The 22,752-nt window shown below is 36.9% G+C and overlaps 1 protein-coding gene across 5 annotated transcripts in view; it reads left to right on the top strand.

Annotated features, from left to right (window-relative positions):
• Nucleotides 1-22,752, top strand: part of TPR (translocated promoter region, nuclear basket protein) — a 43,255-nt gene that overhangs the window by 13,141 nt on the left and 7,362 nt on the right. For 4 of the 5 annotated variants that reach the window (XM_084291202.1, XM_084291201.1, XM_084291199.1 and 1 more), the window contains exons 18-44: nt 158-320; nt 777-911; nt 1,661-1,801; nt 1,972-2,140; nt 2,638-2,804; nt 3,743-3,895; nt 4,598-4,714; nt 5,871-6,074; nt 6,157-6,341; nt 6,763-6,910; nt 7,266-7,403; nt 8,110-8,241; nt 8,576-8,706; nt 9,034-9,244; nt 11,119-11,265; nt 11,659-11,857; nt 12,569-12,774; nt 13,309-13,370; nt 14,317-14,525; nt 14,830-15,102; nt 15,895-16,043; nt 16,855-16,938; nt 18,189-18,389; nt 19,707-19,838; nt 20,353-20,443; nt 20,921-21,105; nt 21,943-22,011. In XM_084291202.1, the coding sequence (XP_084147328.1) occupies nt 158-320; nt 777-911; nt 1,661-1,801; nt 1,972-2,140; nt 2,638-2,804; nt 3,743-3,895; nt 4,598-4,714; nt 5,871-6,074; nt 6,157-6,341; nt 6,763-6,910; nt 7,266-7,403; nt 8,110-8,241; nt 8,576-8,706; nt 9,034-9,244; nt 11,119-11,265; nt 11,659-11,857; nt 12,569-12,774; nt 13,309-13,370; nt 14,317-14,525; nt 14,830-15,102; nt 15,895-16,043; nt 16,855-16,938; nt 18,189-18,389; nt 19,707-19,838; nt 20,353-20,443; nt 20,921-21,105; nt 21,943-22,011 (4,201 nt within the window). The remainder of the gene's footprint in view (nt 1-157; nt 321-776; nt 912-1,660; nt 1,802-1,971; nt 2,141-2,637; nt 2,805-3,742; nt 3,896-4,597; nt 4,715-5,870; nt 6,075-6,156; nt 6,342-6,762; nt 6,911-7,265; nt 7,404-8,109; nt 8,242-8,575; nt 8,707-9,033; nt 9,245-11,118; nt 11,266-11,658; nt 11,858-12,568; nt 12,775-13,308; nt 13,371-14,316; nt 14,526-14,829; nt 15,103-15,894; nt 16,044-16,854; nt 16,939-18,188; nt 18,390-19,706; nt 19,839-20,352; nt 20,444-20,920; nt 21,106-21,942; nt 22,012-22,752) is intronic. The other variant, XM_084291200.1, reaches the window with a different exon arrangement.

Here is a 22,752-nt window from a genome sequence, read left to right as displayed (position 1 = left end):
TGAAGGTGGGATCAAGAACATACTTTCTAGATGAGTGTGCCACATAAGGCTATGAGAAAACGTACACGTGAAAATGATACGTAGCTGTGTACTTAGACCTCTTACAAATAAATTTGAAAAAAAAAAAAATCACGAACATACTTCGCTTTGTTCTAAGTTATGAGATGCTACAGGATAATGTTGAAGGCTATCGTCGAGAAATAACGTCTCTGCATGAAAGAACCCAGAAACTCACAGCAACAACTCAGAAGCAAGAGCAGATTATTAACACTATGACTCAAGACCTGAGGGGAGCTAATGAAAAACTGGCTGTGGCAGAGGTGAGCAGTATATTGTGTTATAGTCTCAGATATTCTGAGTTTGTAGAAGAATTTTTCATACAATTAAAAACTGAAAATTGAACGTGTGGATTTTTGAAATGTACCAGCTATTACATTTGTACCAGTTTGTGTACGTGTATGTCATTGTATTTATGGGTGCCTTTGTAACATTCCAGAAAAAATCTTAAGTACTGACTAAAGATGAAGTGAAATAAAATGTACAAGGTGTTTCAAAACTCGTATTTATAGAGAAAACAGAAAGTGATTAGTAAAACAGTTATGTTCTTACTGTTCTTGGCCTATTTGCATAAATCTTAATTTACAATCTGTAATCTTACATAGAATGCTTGTTTTTTTCATGAGTATTAACAGATTATAAACTAGTATTGTCCAAATTAAAATTAACAAAGAAATTTGGGATTGATAACAAAGTTCTTGTTAATTGTTACCTTAAAGGTGAGAGCAGAAAACTTAAAAAAAGAGAAGGATATCTTGAAGTTGTCAGATGCGCGTTTGACTCAGCAACGTGAGTCTTTACTGGTTGAACAAAGAGGACAGAACTTACTACTTACTAATTTGCGAACTATTCAGGTATGTGGTATTATTGATAAATCTGGTCTATCTGTCAGAGTTAGCAATAAATACCAATTGAAATTGACTTCAGCATTAATAGAATTTGTTCTGAAAAGAGGTTGTTTTTTTTGACTACAAGTTTGACACTGATTGTAAATTACTTGAGTAACTTGTTTAAGCAAGTTTGTAATTCCTATCCTGAATTATGATACTCAGGACTTTATCCACGTATAAAATAGAGAATTTTTAGATAAGGAGCAGGATTTTCACAGTAAAATATGGAGGAAATAATAGTACAAAGAAAACAAGATATATTAATTTTTGTAACAATAAATGTCCACCTTGGTAGTTTTTATATTGTTTTAAGGTACCTATTTTTTTTATAATTCTGTTTTCTGTTTTAAAGTGTACTTAGTTATATACAGCGTAAATATTGAAGGCTGCCCACTTTGTCATGTGACTGACTCTTATTTCTGTAGTCGGTTTTTGTTTTTTTAATCCCTAATATTGGACTGCTTAGATAATGGATTTTCTTCTAATAGTATTTCTTGTATTGATGTTATTAAAGAATATTTCAAAACCAAGTCATAAATTTTAAATGTGACTTCTCATAGTATTCTATGTTTACCTCTTATTTCTTGTTCCGTGCAGTAATTATGTTGTGGATAAGAGAATTGTTGTGACAATAACCTTTTGTGAACTGCAGTAATTCAGAAAAAAATTTTTGAAATGTGTTGTAAGCATACTGTGTGATGCTTTTTTATCAGGGAATACTGGAGAGGTCTGAGACAGAAACAAAACAAAGACTCAATAATCAGATAGAAAAGCTAGAGCGTGAGATATCTCAGCTAAAGAAGAAACTAGAAAATGAGGTGGAACAAAGACATGCCCTTTCCAAAAATCAAGAGGCAAGTATAATTATAAATATGTAATAATTGCTTTAGTGAAAATAAAACCTGAGTTGCATGGCTTCTGCTAGCATACAGTGCATTGTTTTTCATACATGAAATTTACAAATGTGTTGGGGCTTCATGTCATGTGTGAATTAAATACAAGTCTAAAAATCTTGTGTTTTCAGGTTCATATCCTGGATCTTAAGAGGCAACTAGAGACTGAGACGAACCGTCACATTAACACAAAGGAACTTCTGAAGAATGCCCAGAAAGAAACTACAGTGTTGAAACAACAACTTAATAATACAGAGGCTCAGCTAGCATCTCAGTCATCACAGAGGGCTCTAGGGAAAGGTAGGGTGTTTTCCTACATTGAATTTCCTACATTTAATTTTTATATTAAATGCTGCTCTCTGCAGAACGATAAAAATTGTCGTTTAGAGTAAGATCATTACTCTAAATAAGAAACCTTTGTTATTGCAACCACAGATTCAAGCAAAAGATAACCAGGATAAGTTTTTAAAGTAATATCTAACCCCGGATCAACTTTAACAAAGGAAAAAAATTAAAGCCAAACTTATGTAAGGATCCATTTTATTTTTGTTTTAAGGCTCTTCCATCTATAATGTTACCTGTTCTTAAAAAGCCATTTTTTTGCGAAACAGTTGTTTACTGTAAGTTTCTATTTTGACGAGGGATGACAATTTTCTGTAGAGAAACTTTGTGAGAGTCTTTTACTATTATAATTATTATTGTTTTCTTTCTTGTTGTTACCCTTAAAAGACTTCAGCTTTTAAATAGAACGGTGGTTTAAAAGCTGCCACAGTTAACAGTATGTTCTGATATTACAGGTCAGCCTAGTACAAGTGAAGATGTGGATGATCTTCTAACTCGACTAAGGCAAGCTGACGAACAAGTTAATGACCTGAGAGAAAGACTTAAGACTAGTTCTAATAATGTGGAACAGTACAGGGCCATGGTTCTTAGTCTAGAGGAATCCCTTAATAAGGAAAAACAAGTAAGTAGTTAACATTTAACATTCTTGAATAAAGCAAAATGAAAGATGTAATTTTTGGTTCATATTGAAGTCTGTAGAATTATGGGATGTGTTGCAAAGAAAGTCAAGCTAGTTTAGAAGGCGTTCCAAAAAAACAAACAAACAAACAAACAAACAAAATTGATTAAAAATACTTCTAGTGATAGAAATACTTTTTGCAGCATATTTTTAGAATGTTAGATCATAGATTTGACTCAGCTGTACTCTGCCCGTGTCTGTAGAAGAAAGAGTGGAATTATCTTTTAAAAATTCTTCCTATAACACTGAGATCAGTGATTAAAAAATTTATTAAGCTCTCAGTCAAAAGCAGTTAAATCCCTACATTTTCCATCAAAATGTTATCGTCTTCAGTGATGCAAGAAAACATTCTTTGTGGTCTCCCTTCTGTCAAATACTTCACCATGTTAATGGTGAACATTAACCCCTTCTTCTAAGCTGTTCAGCACGTCAAAATAAGAGTTGGGAAAACAGAATTCTCATTTTCTGCTTAAGTTACAGCATCAGAAGAAGACAGCATGTTTTTAGTCTAGTATCCAGTTCTCTTCTGGTCTGTGTTCTCATTCTGTAAAAATCTCATTGTAGCTTCATTTGCTTTATGAGTATTGTAGACTTTAGTGTGTACTAAGAAGATATACTGGCTTCTGTGTATTTGAATATAGTCACCTGAAACTTTTTTTTACATGTACTTCATGCTGTATTGCAGTTTTGAAAAAACAGGGTTTTTTTTCTTCTGTGCTATATGTGGTTTTCAACATTTTCAGTGATGTTCTAAATTAGATCTTGAGAATACCTGCTCTGACTTTAAAATATCACTGAAATGTTGGTTTCACATTGGAATACCATATTTAAAGCAAAATAAGACAAAAAATACTGACCTCTTATGATGGATTTTGATGAAGGTGACAGAGGAAGTTCGTGCAGCTGTTGAAGCTCGTCTGAAGGAATCTTCAGAGTATCAAGCACAGCTGGAAAAGAAGTTGATGGAGTCAGAGAAAGAAAAGCAGGAACTTCAAGAGGAGAAACGTAAAGCTGTGGAGAATATGGAACAACAGGTATGCATCGAATACCACCTCCCTTAAGCTCCTTTCCAAAGAGTCTGCAAGACTATGCTTTTACTTAACTTCCTAAACATAGATTTATTCTCGCTCCCTTTTGTAGAGGCAATATGGTGTAGTAGTGTCCAAAATAAATCTTTTAGGATATACAAAAGCCTAACTAAATTTGAGAGATGACCAAACATGAGTAGTACATTAAGTTTATCACTTCATTAGGGTGGTGGTGTATTTAGAACTGTCACTGTCCTCTTGAACTTTGAGCACTAGTTGCAGAAAAAAACACAAGTAAAAACCTTTGAGAAAGGTTTCAGAAAAACATTTTTGTAACATGAACCAAAAACACATTTGTAATGTTCATATACCCTAAAACTGGAGCAGTCTTTCCCCTTATTTGTTCGTTCTGCGTTTGGGCTCTTACTGGTCTTGAAAGAAGCATGATGACTGCAGCTAGTACTGCTTCAAGCCTGACTCTGAAAGAACAGTAATATTTTTCTGCCAGGAACGAGTTCTGAGTGTTTATAAGTCAAAGCCATAGAAGTATTTCATTTTACATTTCAACTTGTTGTAAAATAATACTTAAGCTTTAAATTATTCGTAACTCTCTACATTCAAAGCATTGCAGAGTTCAACATTCTGTAAAATACTTTACCATTTAGTCTTTAAGATTTGTTTTGTTTGGTTGCATTTTTTTCACTACAGCTATTGGAACTAAAGAAGAGTCTTACAACTGTGCAGTCAGAAGTTCAGGAAGCCCTTCAGAGAGCCAGTACAGCTCTAAATAACGAACAGCAAGCCAGACGTGACTGCCAGGAACAAGTATGTTTGTAATGTTTGACTACTTTAGCCAATGGTAGTAAAATTAATGTAATCTTTTCATCTTTTTTTTTTTTTTTTTTTAACCAGAATTCAAAACATTTTCTAAGGTTGTGTTTCCAATCAGTGACTGACAGATAGAGAAGATGTTCTTAAAATTCTTTTCCTATTTTGTGAACATCTGCTTATTTAATGCTTTGTTGTTTCACCTTATCAAACATTTTGGTGTTACAGAGTAAACTGATGTTGAACATAATATAGTGTTGCAGGCATAGTTTTTGTCATACTAAAAAAAAAAAAAAAAAAGGAAGAAAAAAAATAAAACAGCAGAAGGTGCTATCAGAGAATCACACGATGGCTTGCGTTGGAAGGGATTTTGAAGATCGAATTCCAACCCTCCTGCCGTGGGCAGGGGTGCCACCCACTCACTGTTTCTAAGGTCTATTTCATTATGAAAGGATTGATTGTGAAAAGTAACTAACTTTTTAATGAATTTCTAGTTCCCTCTTCTGAGGCAGGAAGGAAAAAGAAAATGAACACAACAAAACAATGGGGAAAATACCTTTTTAACCCAAAACATAATTGTCATCTTTTAAAACTGCAGGCAATATGATACTTAGCAGCACCTGATAAGATTGTCTTGTTAGCCATGTTTCCACAGTGAATCTGCTTACCTGTAGGTGAGAACTCCAGCAACACTGATTAGTGTAAAGGATAGAGAACAACTTTTAGCTGTTGGTTCATCCAACCCAAAATTTAATAGGCAGGTGTTTCCGTTTTTTTACCTAATACTATGACTGCAGTTGGTCTTAAGTTTTTTACCCTCATGTGATAAATATCTTTGCCTATTCGGTGGATGTTCTTGAAAGAATTCCTGCATCGCATCCATGCAAAATCTGCAGCAAGAGGATTGATTGTAGACTAGCTCCTCCTAGCCACTAAAGGAAATAATTACAAATTCTAACTTTTCTTAAAAATAATAGTTCCTTAAAAGGAACCATTCTAAGAATATCTGTTTCTTTCATACTTGAGAATGACAGAGGTTTTGGCCAGTGGTTTTCATTAGTGATCACTAATTTTGTCTAGCATTTGAGAATCTCTATGTATATATTAAATGTTAACATTAAGGATATCAGAATCTGTTCCTTTTTTTCTGCAGGCAAAGATGGCTTCTGAAGCTCAAAATAAATATGAACGGGAATTAATGCTTCATGCTGCTGATGTTGAAGCATTACAGGCTATTAAAGAGCAAGTTGCCAAGAATACAGCAGTACGGCAGCAGCTTGAAGAAGCTGCTCAGAAAGCTGAGTCTGCATTGCTAGAGTGTAAAGCTTCCTGGGAAGAGAGAGAGAGAATGATGAAGGTATGATCATTTTTATGGTTCTAGTAGGTGTTTTTATCTACCAGTCTATATAGGTTTCAGTCATTGAACCATTTTGTTGTAGGATGAAGCTTCAACACTTGCATCCCGCTGCGAGGACTTGGAAAAACAAAATCGATTATTACATGAACAACTGGAAAGTCTGAGTGACAAGATGGTGACATCTATGAAAGAAGCCATGCCATCTGCATTGAATGTTTCTCTCAACGAGGAAGGGAAATCCCAGGAACAAATCTTAGAAATTCTTAGGTAAACTTAGCTCCCTCTGGTGGTGTTTATAAATTCAGTTGCCAAATTAAATCGTTCTTTCTTGCTTTATATTTCAAGCACAGTGTGTAAAATGTAAGTACCCTTTAACTTGGTAGAGATTGTCCTGCATCACTAATAAAGGAGACTTCTTTCTACTCCTAGAAAGAAACTGAGAGTCAATTTCGACAAGAAGCTAAAGCAGATTTTGGAAAAATATGATTGGCAAGCAAGTTTCATAGGGATTATTTTCTTGTTGTTTTTAGTTTATCTAAATCATTCTAGAATATTTTTTCTCTAGTATTTTCTTCTTGATCTTTCTGAACTCAGTAATTTTTCAGATATAAGATGCTTCAACTTCAACTTAAAATGCTTTGTCTTGCATTTTCATTGACATAATGCTTTGTTCATTTTCTTATTGCAGATTTATACGTCGAGAAAAGGAGATAGCAGAAACTAGATTTGAGGTGGCACAGGTGGAAAGTTTGCGTTATCGTCAGAGAGTGGAACACCTTGAAAGGGAACTCCAGGAACTACAAGACAGTCTCAATGCTGAGAGAGAGAAGGTGCAGGTATGGCTGGATATTATTGCTTATGATTTCAGTAAGTAGAGGGCTGTTCTCTGTGTTCTACTTTCTCTCATTTACTGCCTTTACTGCTAAGCTGGGATTAGTATATAGCCAAATGGACGGTCTTGTTCTGGGTCCTGTGAAGCAGTGTGGCAATCCCAAAAACACATAAATAGGGAAAATAAAGATCTTTTCTGAGTTTTTCCCCCATCCTTTTTTGTTATTGATATTTACTTGTTTTGAACATGTGTGTGACACAAGGAATGCCACAATAGCTATGTAAGACAGATCCCAGTAAGTATGTAAGCATACGTAAGCCAAAGCAAAGCAAATGAGTAAGTACAATCTTTTTTAAAAGGTAACAGCAAAAACCATTGCACAGCATGAAGAATTAATGAAAAAAACAGAGACCATGAACGTACTGATAGAAACCAACAAGATGCTAAGAGAAGAGAAGGAGAGGCTAGAACAAGAGCTACAACAAATGCAAGCAAAGGTTAGTACTGTATTTCACTTGTTTCTGTGTATTCAAGTCAGACAGTTAATGTCTGGATATATCACTGCTAGTTATTTAAACTGGGATTATTCCTTTACATCATACACAACCGAGGAAATGTTCCATTGAGAATTTTATAAGACACTGCTTCTCCTAGAGTATTGGAAAGTCGAAAGTTCCATTTGATTTAAATGGAAGAGAAAATCTGGCTAAAGTTATAACAGCAATATCAACAGGTAAATGAAAAATGGCACAGAAATAGATACAAAGCAGTCCATAGCTTTACTAAGAATTTAAAAGGAACATACTTGCCTCTTCACATTTCTGCATACCAGTTGCTTCGATAGAATCCAGTGCAGCATTGCTTGACTTCTAATACATAATTGATAATCTGTTTACTACTGCAAGGTACAAAGTGAGAATCTTGAGATTGTGAAGGTGTGCTTATAATTTTTTTTCCCTGTAGGCTTGTACCCTGCTTTTGCTCCTTGTTGCTTTCTCTGCACACAGTTGGCTACTGAAGGGCAGTGAGTGGGAAAAGAAGCTATATCATGACTTCTTGAGGGTGGTTTTGTGTTGGGGTTGTTTTTGGTTTTTTCGGATCTCTCTGTCCCTCTTACCACCATTATTCAAGGCTTACCATATTCCATTTTCTTCAGTCTTAAAAGATCCAGGTAGTTTAATCCCCAACTATTCTTTTTTTCAGGTACGCAAGCTTGAGGCAGACATTCTACCTCTGCAGGAGTCTAATGCTGAATTGAGTGAGAAAAGTGGAATGTTGCAGGCAGAGAAAAAGTTGTTGGAAGAAGATGTCAAACGCTGGAAAGCCCGGACACAGGTGGGAAATGCATCTCTTAAAAGCATCTCTTAAAACAAGGTGTTCTGGGGGAGGGCAGGGTGGGGAGAATAAATTATCAACCCTTGGGGGGGGAAAAAAAAGTTCTAAAAGCTCTTTTAAAACAAAAAATGTAAGCTATATTGCAAAAAGTGGTCAAAACCAAGGAAATGTATTTGCATGAGCAATGCTTTTTAATTCAATTTTAAAATAGGCTATTCTAGTTCATTGGCAGTCCAAGTCAAAATACAAAACCAGCAACTCTAATTAAAAATGAGTTTGTGTGTAACTGTGTAGTCATCTTCTGAAAATGCAAACTGTTTTGTCAACCTTTCAGCATTTGTTGAGTCAACAGAAGGACACTGATCTTGAAGAATATCGCAAGCTACTTTCAGAGAAGGAGGCAAACACCAAGCGTATACAACAAATGAGTGAAGAAACGGGCAGGCTTAAAGCAGAAATAGCCAGGTATGGTATTTAATCAATTAGTAAAAACTTCCATGCATAGCTTCATTTATAATGAAACACCAATTGGAAATTTACTTTCTTAACTATCCCAATGTAGCTGTTTTATATTCTTACTGTAGCTTGATAATACATAAATGAAACATGAATTGTTTTGAAGTTCTCTCTTAACTGAACGTGCTCTAAAGTGCATTATCTGTTTGTACTGTGAAGTCCTAAATAACACAGTTCACTACAGATGATACCCATGGTATTACATGAATGAGCAGTATTGAAATGTATTGTTTCAAATACCTTATTTGCATCTCCTTCCAATCTTTTGCTATTTAGAACAAATGCGTCCTTGACTACAAGCCAGAATCTTGTTCAGAACCTGAAGGAGGAAGTAACTAAAATAAGAACAGAGAAGGACACTTTGCAGAAAGAACTAGATGCTAAAGTGGCTGACATACAAGAAAAAGTGAAAACTATAACACAGGTCAAGAAAATTGGGCGAAGATATAAGACTCAGTATGAGGAGCTGAAAGCACAGCATGATAAGGTAGATAAACTTCTTGTTTGTTTGCAGAGAAATTCATCTAGAGTTAAGTATAATCTGGATAATGATTTTCACATTCACTTAGTATGACAACACTACAGGAACACTTATCTGTAAAGAGAGAAGCAGAAAATTACATAACTTATTCTACTGTTAGCTCAAACGGCCACAAATCATAAGCTATATATCATTTAATTATTAGCAGCATTGTTAACAGAACATTGGAGTTCATTAAAATACTTGTGTTTTCATAGAATTGTAGAATGGTTTGGGTTAGAAAGGATCTTAAAGATCACCTGGTTCCAACCCCCTGCCGTGGGCAGGGATACCTTCCACCAGACCAGGTTGCTCAAAGCCTCATCCAGCCTGGTGTCAAACACTTCCTTCCAGGAATGGGGCATCCACAGCTTCTCTGGGCAGCCTGTGCCAGTGCCTTACCACCCTCTGAGTGAAGAATTTCCTCCTTATATCTAATGCAAATCTACCCTTGTTTAGTTTAAAGCCATTACTCCTTGTCCTTTCACTAAACTCCCTGAAAAAGTGTCCTTCCGCAGCTTTCCTGTAGGCCCCCTTTACGTATTGGAAGTTCAGCTATAAGGTCTCCCTGGAGCCTTCTCTTCTTCAGGCTGAACAACCCCAACTCCCTCAGCCTGTCTTTGTAGGAGAGGTGCTCCAGCCCCTGGATCATCTCTGTGGCCTTCCCATTCTAATTTGTTCTAATACTTCCATGTCTTTCTCCTGCTGAGGGCCCCGGTGATGATCACAGTGCTACAGGTGGGGTCTGACGAGAGCAGATCTCAACACCCTCCTGGCCATGCTGCTTTTGGTGCAGCCCAGCATGCAGTTGGCTTTCTGGGCTGAAAAGCATGTTGCTGGCTTGTGTCGAGTTTCTTGTCTACCAGTACCTCCAGGTCTTTCTCCTCAGGGCTGCTCTCAATCCATTCTCTGCCAAGCCTGTACGTGTGTTTAGGATTGCCCTGGAGCAGATACAAGACATTGTACTTGGCCTTGTTGAAGCTCATGAGGTTCATGCAGGCCCATGTCTCAAAGCTGCCATAGAATCATAGAACAGTTTGGGTTGGAAGGGACCTCAAAGATCATCTGGTTCGACCCCCGTGCCATAGGCAGGGACACCACCCACTAGATAAGTTGCTCAGGGCCTCATCTAACCTGGTCTTGAACACCTCCAGGGATGAGGCATCCACAACCTCTCTGGATAACCTGTTCCAGTGCCTCAGCAACCTCTGAGTGAAGGTCCAGGTCCCTCTGCGTGGCATCCCTTCCCTCCAGCATGTCAGCCACACCACACAGCTTGGTGTCGCCAGCAGACTGGCTGAGGGTGTGCTCAATCTCACTGTCCTCATCACCAGCAAAAATGTTAAACAGCACTAGTCCCAGTGACCCCTGAGGAACACCTGTCATCACTGGTTTCCACCAGTTTCCACATTGAGCCATTAACCACAATTCTGAGTGTGACCATCCAGACAACTTCTTGCCTGCTGAGTGGTCCATCCTGTCCTATTTAGAGACAAGATATCATGGCGGGTATGGGGACAGTGTCAAATGCTTTGTACAAGTCCAGGCAAATGATGCCAGTTGCTTTTCCCCTGTCCAGCAATGCTGTAACTCCATCACAGAAGGCCACTAGGTTTGTCAGGCATAATCTGCCCTTAGTGAAGCCATATCGGCTGTCACCAATCACCTTATTTTCTGCATTGGCAGAGTTTCCAGGAGGATCTGCTCCATGAGCATGTTTTGCCCAGAACTTAATTCATTTAAGTAAACGTGATTCATTTGCATGCAGAAGCAGCTTGTGGAAGCAATAACATTCTAATTGGATAGTACCTTGTAGCCTTATACTACTTGACATATTTCAGATGGTTGCCGAAGCAGCAACTCAGTCTTTAGTAGAACAACAAGAAGAACAAGTTTCTGCCCAGGAGGTACAAGAGCTGAAAGACTCTCTCGGCCAAGCTGAAGGGAAGACAAAGGCTTTGGAGAATCAGGTTGAAAGTTTACAAAAGGTAAGATCAGAGTGAGCAATTTCAAAGCACTGTATTCTACTAGAATCTTAAATAAGTAACTGCAGACTACGAGGCTGTCATTGTTTTTATGTGTACACACACATCTGTGTGCGCACAAATGTGAAATGACCAAGCTATGCCTCTACCTTGCCAGGAAAGATGAACCTTAAACCTGGTTCAAGTCCTGTGTCTAGTGACTTATTATTTCTTGGACTAAGTAAGTGGGGGGAAAAAAATGCTCTTCTCTCAGCTTTTGCATTCAGAGAGGACTGGACTCCTTTTGTTGTTGTTGATTAAAAGTTTTTTATACGATGGCCAGCTAATAATAGGACTGTGGAGCATGTTAGACTGTATGTGCTGGAGTAGCTCATTGTGGCCAATTTCTCTCTATAGAGTATAGCAGAAAAGGAAACTGAAGCTAGAAATCTTCAGGAGCAGATATCACAGTTGCAATCAGAACTTGCTCGTTTTCATCAAGATCTGCAAGAGAAGGCTACACAGGAAGAACAGCTTAGGCAGCAGATCACTGAGAAGGAAGAGAAAACTAGGAAAACCTTGCTTGCAGCCAAGCAGAAAATCGCACAGTTAGCTGGTATTGTATTTTTTTTTTTAATGTTCTTAAGGTGTCGTCTTCTGTTTGTTTGATTTTGTTTGTGTGTGTTTTTTTTGTTTTGGTTTTTTTTTTTGGTTTTTTTTTTTTTTTTTTTTTTTTTTTTTTTTTTTTTTTTTTTAATTTATTCCTGTGGAAAGTATTTAGACAGAATCCCTAAAATATGTTCTTGACCGGATGTTACAGAATCTTTCTAAAAATTAGAAATTTAAATTCCTTAAGGAGATGATACAAGTGAACAACTAGCTGTATGCTGGGGGAATTAAAATTTTGCCATAGTTTGGCCAGCCATTTTTTTTGGCAGTCTTGTTGATTAAACTGACTACTTTGGTAATTCTTCCCTCCTTTCCTGCCTTTCCATAATGTACAGGTTCAAAACATATCAATTCTATTTTTAATTGATGTTGAGAGGAACAGTGGTGCAAGAACTTGCTGAAAACATCTTGGCATTCTGTAACTGCTCATTTTTTTTTATTTATTGGATGTATTTATTGTATATTTTGTTTTTATTTTTAGTTAATTGCAATTAAATAGAAAAATGGCACATAAAGTTTACTTTTAAGATCTCTTTCTAAAGCTTAACTTTTTTAGGATTTCAAAATACTTCAGTAAGCTTTTAAAACCGACAGACATCCAGTATGCAGAGTAGACAGTTTTACAGTGACAAGACTGGATTCTTTCCTATTCAATTAGGTACAAAAGAACAGCTAACGAAAGAAAATGAAGAGTGGAAGCAAAAGAGCAGTTCATTAGAAGAGCAGAAGACTGAACTGGAAGTGCGGATGAGTGCACTCAAGTCACAGTATGAAGGTCGAATCTGCCGTCTTGAAAGAGAGCTTAGAGAGCAGCAAGAGCGACACCATGAACAGAGAGATGAGCCACCAGAATCTACAAATAAGGTACAAAATCCTTCTAGTAAGCTGTGTGAGAGGAAATAAACTGCTTTTATGTTCCATGACTGAACTACAAAAACAGCTCGTAGCACTAGCACCATTAATTTGTTTTTTTATATATACAGCAATTAATTTATTGGGAATATTTACGTGAACATGTTTTTTCTAAACATCCTAAATAACAGGTGGAAATTCTAATACCCAATGTTAGCAAGCATACAGTTGTATTGTTCACTGTGAATCAGCCAATAAACTGCACTGTTCTCTATTTTTCTATTTTCATACATCTGTTCAGCAGGTTTTGACAGTACTGAATGTCTCAATAGCTTCAAAAAATAACTGAAAAGATCTGAGAAATTACTGAATTGGTTGATATATTTGGTATTATTGGTTTGATTTATTTTGAAGAACTTGCAGTAATCATGAAATCTAACTAATGTTACCAATTTTTAGTGAAGAGATCTGTCAGCTGAAGTGTTTCACCAAGTCACTCACTCTGTTTCATATTTACATAGCGTACTTTTACATCTTACATTGTAGGTCCCAGAACAGCAGAGGCAGATCTCACTCAAGTCTACTCCAGCTTCAGGTGAAAGAGGAATGTGAGTTAAAAGGGTTTAGGGATTTTGCAGTTTCTCTATTTGGGGATTTTTGGGTTTGTCTTCATCTATTTGCTCTTCTTTTTAGTAAACTACTGATTTTCACAAATTTTCTTTAGCAACTTGGAAGATACCAGTTGAGACATGATGCTTCTCCTGTTTTCTTAGACACATTTAATCAATAAAGAAAAAAAAATTAATCAATAAATTGATTTAATCAATCCTGTCAGGTGTTGAATTGGCATATTAATCACCAGGAACATGATTTTTGTGGAACATAAAATATTTTTTAAGTGTTTTCAGACTTCAAGAATCTTTAAGTAGTACAGATGATTATTACCTTTCCCTTATTGAGGGACGGAATCTTCCTTGTGCAAAGAGCTCAAGCTTGAGAAATGCACTAAATAGATGGCACCTAACAGATAAAATTGTCAAATGAAAAAGCAACCAAGCTCTAAAATGGAGATTATTACTGTATTACTAAGTTTAGAAAAACAGCTCCCTATTAATTTTTCATAACAGCATTCATTTAAACCAAGGCTGTGATGTTTAAAAATGCCATTTTATAATTTGGCTGATCTTTGTCTCAACCAAGACTTCACGTTGCTCTGTATTGAATGAGCCAGTTAGCTTTAGTAACTGATTATAAGAAAGACCCAGTGCAGCTTATGTTATGAGCTATGCACTGCACCTTTTGACCTGCTTATGATTTTGTAGTTGATTAACCTTTAAGAAATCTGTCAAGCCTTTAGGCTGGACAAAATGCTGCTAATGGTATAGTGGGTCACTTTTTTTAAACTATTAGCAGATTTTGGAAGACATTATGTCTTTGCAGGTTTTTAAATTCAAAACCGTTAAAAAATGGCTATGGTTATGATAATATATTTAAACTTGGTATTTTAAAATCTGCTTTAAAATGTGTGCTACCATCATGAATCCTGTCTTTCAGTGCTAGCACTTCAGATCCACCAACAGCAAATATTAAGCCAACGCCGGTTGTGTCAACTCCAAGTAAAGTGACTGCTGCAGCAATAGCTGGGAATAAGTCTACTCCAAGAGCTAGTATCCGTCCAATGGTTACTCCTGCTACAGTTACTAATCCTACGACTACTCCAACTGCCACAGTTATGCCTACAACACAGGTGGAGACTCAGGAAGGTGAGCATTTTAGGGTAGTACAGGGATCTACAGTAAACATAAATGCTACTTTTCCCTTGAAATCTCATTAGTTTAAAGATACTTGAAGGTACTTTCATTGTCCCTGCATCTCTTTTAAATATTGTGCTTTTTAAGGCAACAGAAGTGTTCATAAGTTCTCAATTCCTGAAGACAGCTACGAGAAGCAATGTTAACCGAATCTAGGAAACACTGAGTTTGACTGTTCAGGGCATCCCGAAGTGGAGAAAGTGAACTGTGCTAGATAATATGAAGTCAGTTGAATGTGCTACTGTTTGCCTTTCAGCTATGCAATCAGAAGGACCCGTGGAGCACGTTCCCGTCTTTGGAAGCACTAGTGGGTCTGTGCGTTCCACCAGCCCTAATGTTCAGACATCTCTCTCTCAGCCCATCTTGACTGTTCAGCAGCAGACTCAAGCGACTGCATTTGTGCAGCCCACTCAGCAAAGCCATCCTCAGATTGAGCCCGCTAATCAGGAGCCATCCCCTACCATTGTAGAAGTTGTACAGAGCTCTCAAATAGAGAGGCCCTCCACTTCTACAGCAGTGTTTGGCACAGGTTGGTTTCATTTTATAGGCCTAACTTTTTGAGTCATTGATTTTAAGTAGCTCTACTGTCAAAACAGGCCTAGCTTCAGAAAAAGAATTTGCTTGTGATTTTTTTCCCCTTAGTTTACTGCAAATTTTACACATTTTTACAAGTAGGCTCCTTTCTTGAACATTCCAAAGCACTACCCCTGAAATTCTGATGTCACCATATTCCTTAAAGATAAAAATTCATGTCTTTATCTATTCAGAGTGGTGTTGGGGTTTAACACATTAAACCCTTCTGCTCCCGTTTCCACCATACTGTTGGAGCAAGGTTAATTTTAGGAGTCATTAGTAAACTACGTAAGCTGGAATATGAAATACAGAGAACACATACTGCTCAGTGTGGTGCATTGTTGTGTGTCTATTTGCTGCACACAGTGTAGAATTTGGTTTAGAATACTTACTTCACAAAACAGACTTTTGTAAACTGCTTTTTTTTTTTGTTTTCCAGCTGATACTCTGTTAATTCTTAGGTGCCCTTGTCAGAAGCAAAAATGTTGGAATAAGTATTTTAACTATAATCCTGAGAATCTTATATTGGGGTTCAATTAGGGAGTTAATGTGGATCCAAAAACATAAGGCTTGTAACCAAAGAGGCTGATATTTTCATGATGTAGGAGACAGCAAAATGAAATTGATTCTGTTATCTTTCAGTGCAGAAATAGAGGTGGTCTGCCAGAGTAAAATACCAAACCTCTTGATTTTCTGCTTCCTGCATTTGTAGTTCTGCTTCTGAGAGTAACTGAGAGGTTCTTCTAAGTTTCAGCTACCCCTAGTTCTTCTCTGTCTAAACGTCCACGAGAGGAAGAGGAGGATAACACTGTGGAAAACTCAGAACAAATTTCAGAGGAGACAGTGGATGTACCTCTTCCAAAGAAAATGAGAAACATGCAGAGAGTTGGTGCTGAGGTTTGTAGGAACATAAAATGCTACTACTTAATCCGCCACTTCAGTTGATTTTAATGGGAAGAGAAAGTGTGTTACTTCAAAGCAAGTCAGTTAATTTTTGACATGACTTTTTCTTCTGACAGTAAAGAAAGCAAGTGTGTTTGGGTAACATAAAAGGCAGAGGTTGTTGCAGTTGCAACATTCACATCTTGGCTGTAGTGTGGATGGAGAGAGGGGGCTATATTCTAGCATTTAAGAGGAAGAATTTAGAGTATTTTTAAATGTGGTCTAGGAGGTCATTATCTACAGTCATTCTGCCAAGAAAACAAAGATTAGAAGTTTCATGGAAAAGCTTAGAGAAGATGCATGTGACATACTGCGTGAGAGAGTTGGGGTATCCTGGAAAAACGGATTGAACTTGAGATACCTCACAGCAGACAACTCATGAAAAATGTTAAGCAAGACAAAGGCACTTCATTAACTGTGTAGGAAACGGATGTTGCATAACATAGAAGGGCAAGATTGTAAGAAGATAATCACTTAATTTGCTTGGAGGGTGGAGATGGAGCGGGAGACTAAGGCTTCTTTCCTGGTTCTGAAAAATTTCAGAGATGTAGAAGAGAATAGGTCCAGTGGACTGGAATGGGAAAACTGTATTTCTTCAGGTGCTAGATAAAAACAGAGCTAAAGGAGAATAATAAACGTTACTAGTTTTCTTTGTGGGAAAAGATAAGCTTTATATAAAATAATTATAATGATCTCTACTATGTTAAAGAATCAAACTTTAGGACTAATGATGTGTTTTAAATGAGAAAAATATATGGTCTTTCAGGAGGAAGTGACAGCAGAAGAGAGCACCGATGGTGAGGTAGAAGCTCAAACATACAATCAAGACTCACAAGACTCAATTGGAGAAGTAAGCATATTTGAAAAAAAGAAAATCATAATTTCAGCAAAAATAAGCTTTTTTTTCAAACAACGTCTTTGAAAGAAATTTCAAATCGGGTCTCGCAGATTTTCAATAGAAAGCAATTAAAATCATTTTAAGTTTAAATTTCCTATGTTCAAGGATAGATACTGAATTTTTATTGGACTCAGCATATAGCTACATAAGTAACTGTGGGAATGTTAACGGAGCTTTGCAATTTTGAATGTAATTTAATGTGGTTTAGAAATCAGAGTATCTTTTTACTAATTCTGTGATGTGAAACTGAGATGTAGAGATTAAATGTGTCATAGTCTTAAAACAGAATTCGAATTTTCATTTCTTCATTTACTCCTTTGCTTTCTGACTTTAATTTTAGAGAAAGATTTCACAAATCCTTGAGCAAGATTAGTGTTAGATGGGTCATGGTGGGCTAAACAACAAACAAAGATACTAAAATAAAAGCCACTTAAAATGCACATTGTAGCAGAGTTAAGGAAGCTAAATACAAGTGAAAAATGTGTATTTAATCTTTCTCTTAAGGAACATGTACAAATCATGGTAATTTTGTAATTTAGCAAAGTCTCCTGTAGAGTTGTAGAATGTATTTCATTTAAGTAGAGTGGATATTGAGTCTTTAGTAAGGCATTTTCCCTCAATAACCTTTATATATTTAGATGTTTATCCCCCCACTAAATCCTGTCTGTGTGACGTCTGTTCCACAGGTATCTTTAAACTTTCTTTAAAAGTTCTAGTACTCAATGTGATTATTTTAAATTCTGCTGTTTTACAGCAGAATTTAAAACATTACAGCGACACGTTGTTTGGAAAGTAACAAAAACTAGTTACCTTACCTGAACCAGAAGTCCTGAATGCTACAAAAAGTATGTTAGGAGAGTCCTAATTTCTTTCCCATTTTTTGAGGCTTTTTCTTCTTGATGCCTTTTTTTTTTTTTTTTTTTTTTTACTTAGCATTTCTGGTCGTATTTGTCAGATTCAGTTCAACTGTTTTGAACATACATTTGTGCTGAATGAAAGGAGAAAATTTTAAAACTCTGGCTATCATGTGAATTGCTTTACTGTTTCTCCAGACTAAAAGGACTCTAAAACAGCAGCTCAGAGTTGATGCTCAGAAGAGGAATGGTTATTCCTTGATCCTGGGGAGACTTTTAGTTGTCTGTATTTGATTGTCATATGCTACATTTTGTTTTCCTTTTATTACTTACTTTTATATTTTACAGGGTGTTACACAGGGAGAGTACACTCCCATGGAGGATAGCGAAGAAACTTCTCAGTCTATACCAATAGATCTTGGACCTCTTCAGTCAGATCAACAAAATACTTCTTCATCTCAGGATGGTCAGTCCAAGAGAGATGATGTCATTGTGATTGATAGTGACGATGAAGAAGATGATGATGAAGAAAATGAAGGCGAGCAGGAAGTATGTATACCATAGATTTACTTTATTTAACAGTTACTGTACTTACATTTGATTAAAGATAAAATTGTGAAGCTTATCTTGCACAATCAGTGTAATTAGGAGCATCCTTTTAGCTGTATAGGTATTGTATAGGCTACTTCTGTAGCCTGGACTTAGTGTCTTAAAGACACTTGCTAATTCCACTTGATTTTTTGAAGTTATAAAATTCCACAATGCCTCTGAGTTCCAAAAGGAGATTTCACACACACCCCCAGCCAAGCCAGCCTCATGCCCTCTTTCCTTCACTTCAGACACATGGGAATTGCCTGCTCCTGCATTCTTTACAGGTGGCTAGCATTTGTGGACCTCAGCAGATCTCACTAACTAGTTCTTGAGCAATCTACAGTCTGCTCTCCCCAAATCCAGGGTAGTAGTTTTGCTGATAGTTTTTCTTGTATCACCAAAGGATTTTAAATTCAACCATTTCATGATTGCTGTGGCTAAGACAGCCACCAATCATCACTTCACCCACAAAATCATCTCTATTCACAAACAACAGAGTGAGGTAGGCAGCTTTCATAGTTGGCTCCTTTAGTCCCTCTGTCAAATTTATCTTCAGTATGCTTTAGGAGTTTCCTGGCCCTGTTGATGTCTATGATAATCCCAGTTAATATCTGGGAAGTTGAAATAAATCAGTTGCCCTTGTCCTTACAAGTTAAAGATTTTCCTTAATACTTTTTATTGATGTTGTCATCATGACTGGGTCATCTATAGCAGACTCCCATAATCTGCTATATTAGCTTTCCTCATAATCCTGATTAGTGGATCTCAACCATGTCATCCCCAACTACAAATGCTGTACAGTCCAACCCATTCCATAGAGTGCTGCTCCTCCATCTCATCTGCCCTGTCTGTCTCTCCTGAAGTGTCTGTAACTGTCCATCACAGTATACCAGCCACAGGACTCTTCACACCACATCTTTTTTCCCCTCCAAGTTGAGTCTGTTTTGCTTGTGACAGTAATCAGTAAGTGAACTTCTTGTCTTTGTCTTGCTTCTTGAGCTTTTCTATCTTATTTTGTGCCTCTCTCCTGCTGAAGAGGGGGAGTGAGAGAGCCGCTGGGTGGGTATGTGGTAGCCAGCCAAGGTCAACCTACAACAGCAGTTGAAAAATACGTATATCCACTCTACGAGCAATAAACACTGAATGTCTTCAGAACGAGTTCCACAAACAAAGGGGGTCTCTGTACCATGAAGCGAAGCTTACCACTTGACTATGCGAAGTGTTCCTGCCGCTCTTTCAGCGTTTCCCAAAGGTATTTTTATGATACTATTGCAGGATTATGAAGATGAGGAAGAGGAAGATGAGGATGATGATGAAGACACAGGGATGGGGGATGAAGGTGATGACAGTAATGAAGGAACTGGTAGTGCTGATGGGAATGATGGGTACGAAGCAGATGATGCTGAGGTGAGACTTGTACCTTTTTATAGTCTGCTAAATTACTTGGAAGAAATTGGTGGTGTAATGCATTTGAATACTTGAAAGTCATGTATCCCAGAAAATTGAGGTTGCTAGGAGGTGTAGTAATTTCTGTTATAACTGATCTTTTCACAAGAAAAATCAACTTTGAATGTGTAAGACTGAATGAAAATGGAAAGTGTAAGAGCCAGCGTCAAAAAATGTGGATGCCACGTTAGTGAGGCACTTTCTTCAAAAAGCTGGATATTTCATTGTCTGTTATTAAATGATGATGACCATGTTGTTGACATTTGTGCATGCACATATACTCAAAATTTTTGAAATTTCATACAGTTGCATACATGTACATAACTTCATAGGTATTTACAGGAATATTTTAAGATTTCATATGACTTTTTTTTTTTTTTTTTTTTTTTTTTTTACTCTCTCAATGCTTTTATATTTATTTTTTTTACAGCCGAGGGTGTTTGGTGCTAAATCACACACTGTTTGTTGGTTTTAGGGTGCTGATGGTACAGATCCTGGAACAGAAACTGAGGAGAGCCTGGGAGGAGGTGAAAGCAACCAGAGGGCAGCAGATTCTCAAAATAGTGGTATGGTTGATTCATGTTTATTCAAAGTCTGTTTGTAAAGGGGAAAATCTAGAAGTCACATTGCATGTGTTAAAAATTGCTCTTAAGGATGTACGGCAAAGTGCTAATGATCATTTTAACCTGAAATGTAGATTCTGTTGAAATGTTCTCTTCTAGATACATACTACATTCCTTTGATAACCCTGCAGCCTCTGGTTGCTGTGGAAACTGCTGTGGATGGCTCAGTAGATTAATCCCCTCAATTGAATCAGTGTTTGAATAATCAGTAGCTTGTTTTGGTACTAGTGTTGGCTTAGCTGGCACAAGTTCCCTTTCAAAGGATTTGAGGTAACAGTATTGTGCTGTCCCCACTTCTGCAAGAGTAAAAATGTCCTTTTTAATGTGGTAGCAGAATTTGAAGATCTACCTTAATTTTTTTCTGAATTGATAATATTAGGATGGCATACATTTACTGCTCCATATCTCCATATGTTTTAGGTGAGGGGAGTACAAGTGCTGCTGAGTCCACTTTTCCTCATGAAAGTTCAAGAGAACAGCAACCATCATCTGCCTCAGAGAGACAGGCCCCTCGACCCCCACAGTCACCACGCAGACCACCACATCCATTACCTCCACGATTAACTATTCATGCTCCTCCTCAAGAACTGGGTCCCCCAGTACAGGTATAAAATAGCCCTAGCAGTTCAGAAGAAGTGTATGATTTCTTCTAAATCAAGTCTAAGTACTCTGCATATTGTAAAAATAGATCACATCTATTTAGCATCCTGAAAATGGAAGCTGATCAAAATGACTTAACATGTCTCATTCTACAGATTATCGCTGGAGAATTTGAAAGCAGTAAAGCACTCATATCTTGAAATGATTATACCAATGTTATTTATTATTGCGGGCTGATACTTCCACTATTTAAAAAAAAAAAAAAAAAAGTTCTTAAACACGTAACTCAGACTAGTAGGGATTTTTACTAATCTCTGTCCCAATGCAAACTGGGCAAAGGAAAGTTGCTACTCATTTTCTAAGCTAAACCTTTCAACAAAAGTGTCTGACTGATAATTATGCTTTGACATAGACTTATAGATTTTGTAAATGAAAATGTCACAACCTGAATTTTACAAGAAATAAAATAATAATCTAACTATGGAACTGTATTTTTACCATTAACTTGTTCTGTGGTTCAGAGCCACGAAATTTCTGTGCTGAAATTTTTTGTCCTCAGTAGAAAATAAAATAGAATCGTAATGTTACTTACCCAGGATTTAAACCTACGTGCTTCTCTTTCATGGTTAGGCCAGGCAGCAGATGTGAGCTATTGGGTATCTGCTGCCACGATCTATTCTTTAAAAAGGTATGATGGTGTACTGAGCAGTGTTCTATACTGAAATGTAATTGTTATGCTCTTACTCATATAACCACTGTACTTGGCTACGATTGAACAACTCTGTGCTATTAGAATTCCAGGGAGGCATTCACACTACATTTTTTTTCTCTTTACTATAAAGAGAATCCAGATGACTCGAAGACAGTCAGTGGGACGTGGACTTCAGCTAACTCCTGGTATAGGTGGGATGGTAAGTGTATGAAAGTCTACTGCTACTAACTTGAGGGAATTCATAACTCTTAGACATCTTTAGGGAAAAAAAATGTAGCTGCTGGGGTCAGGAGTGAGATGAATTCTTGCAAGTAATATCTCAGTGCTGTTAGTTTATATATTAATTATGGAATGCAAATACTAGAAAAGTTTGGTTGAGAAAAAAGAAGTTGAACTGATTTCGTCCAAGTCAGATTTAATTACTTGTTTTTAGAATGAGTCTTAAGTGGATATATTATTTGAAAAGTGTTTTTAGCCTCTTACTAAAGGATCAATGCTAATTCATATATGATTTCTGACGGTCTCTTTCAACTAATTCTGACCCTTTATCTAATTTCAACCATGTTTGACAGAACAAGTGCAAGTTCTTTGAGGGTGGGGAGAGATTGACTTTGATGAAAAAGTATACTTTCTGTGTTCAAAGGCATCAGCTCAGTGTATTTTTATGCTGCTTGCATTGCATGTACCTGGCATTCAGTTGCTGCTTGGAACTGGCCTAACCACCTGTTTTTCTTGCCTAGACAATAATTGAGCATATGGAAGGGAGCTTGGGTATTTTGGAAAGGTTTGAAAGATGTGGACAAGGAGATGAAGAGGATGCTTCATGGATTGGGAACAGATGAGGGAAGAGGGAGTGGAAGTGTCTGGCTTTGTAGGTAGTGTAGGAACAAAAGATACAAATCGATTCACATTGTGAAAAATCCCATAATCCAGGTATATT

This window comes from Netta rufina (assembly GCF_964035555.1).
Source record: "Netta rufina genome assembly, chromosome: 8".
NCBI lineage: Eukaryota > Metazoa > Chordata > Aves > Anseriformes > Anatidae > Netta > Netta rufina.
The sequence above is the reverse complement of the archived record's forward strand: the minus strand, read 5'-3'. Positions and strand labels throughout refer to the sequence as shown.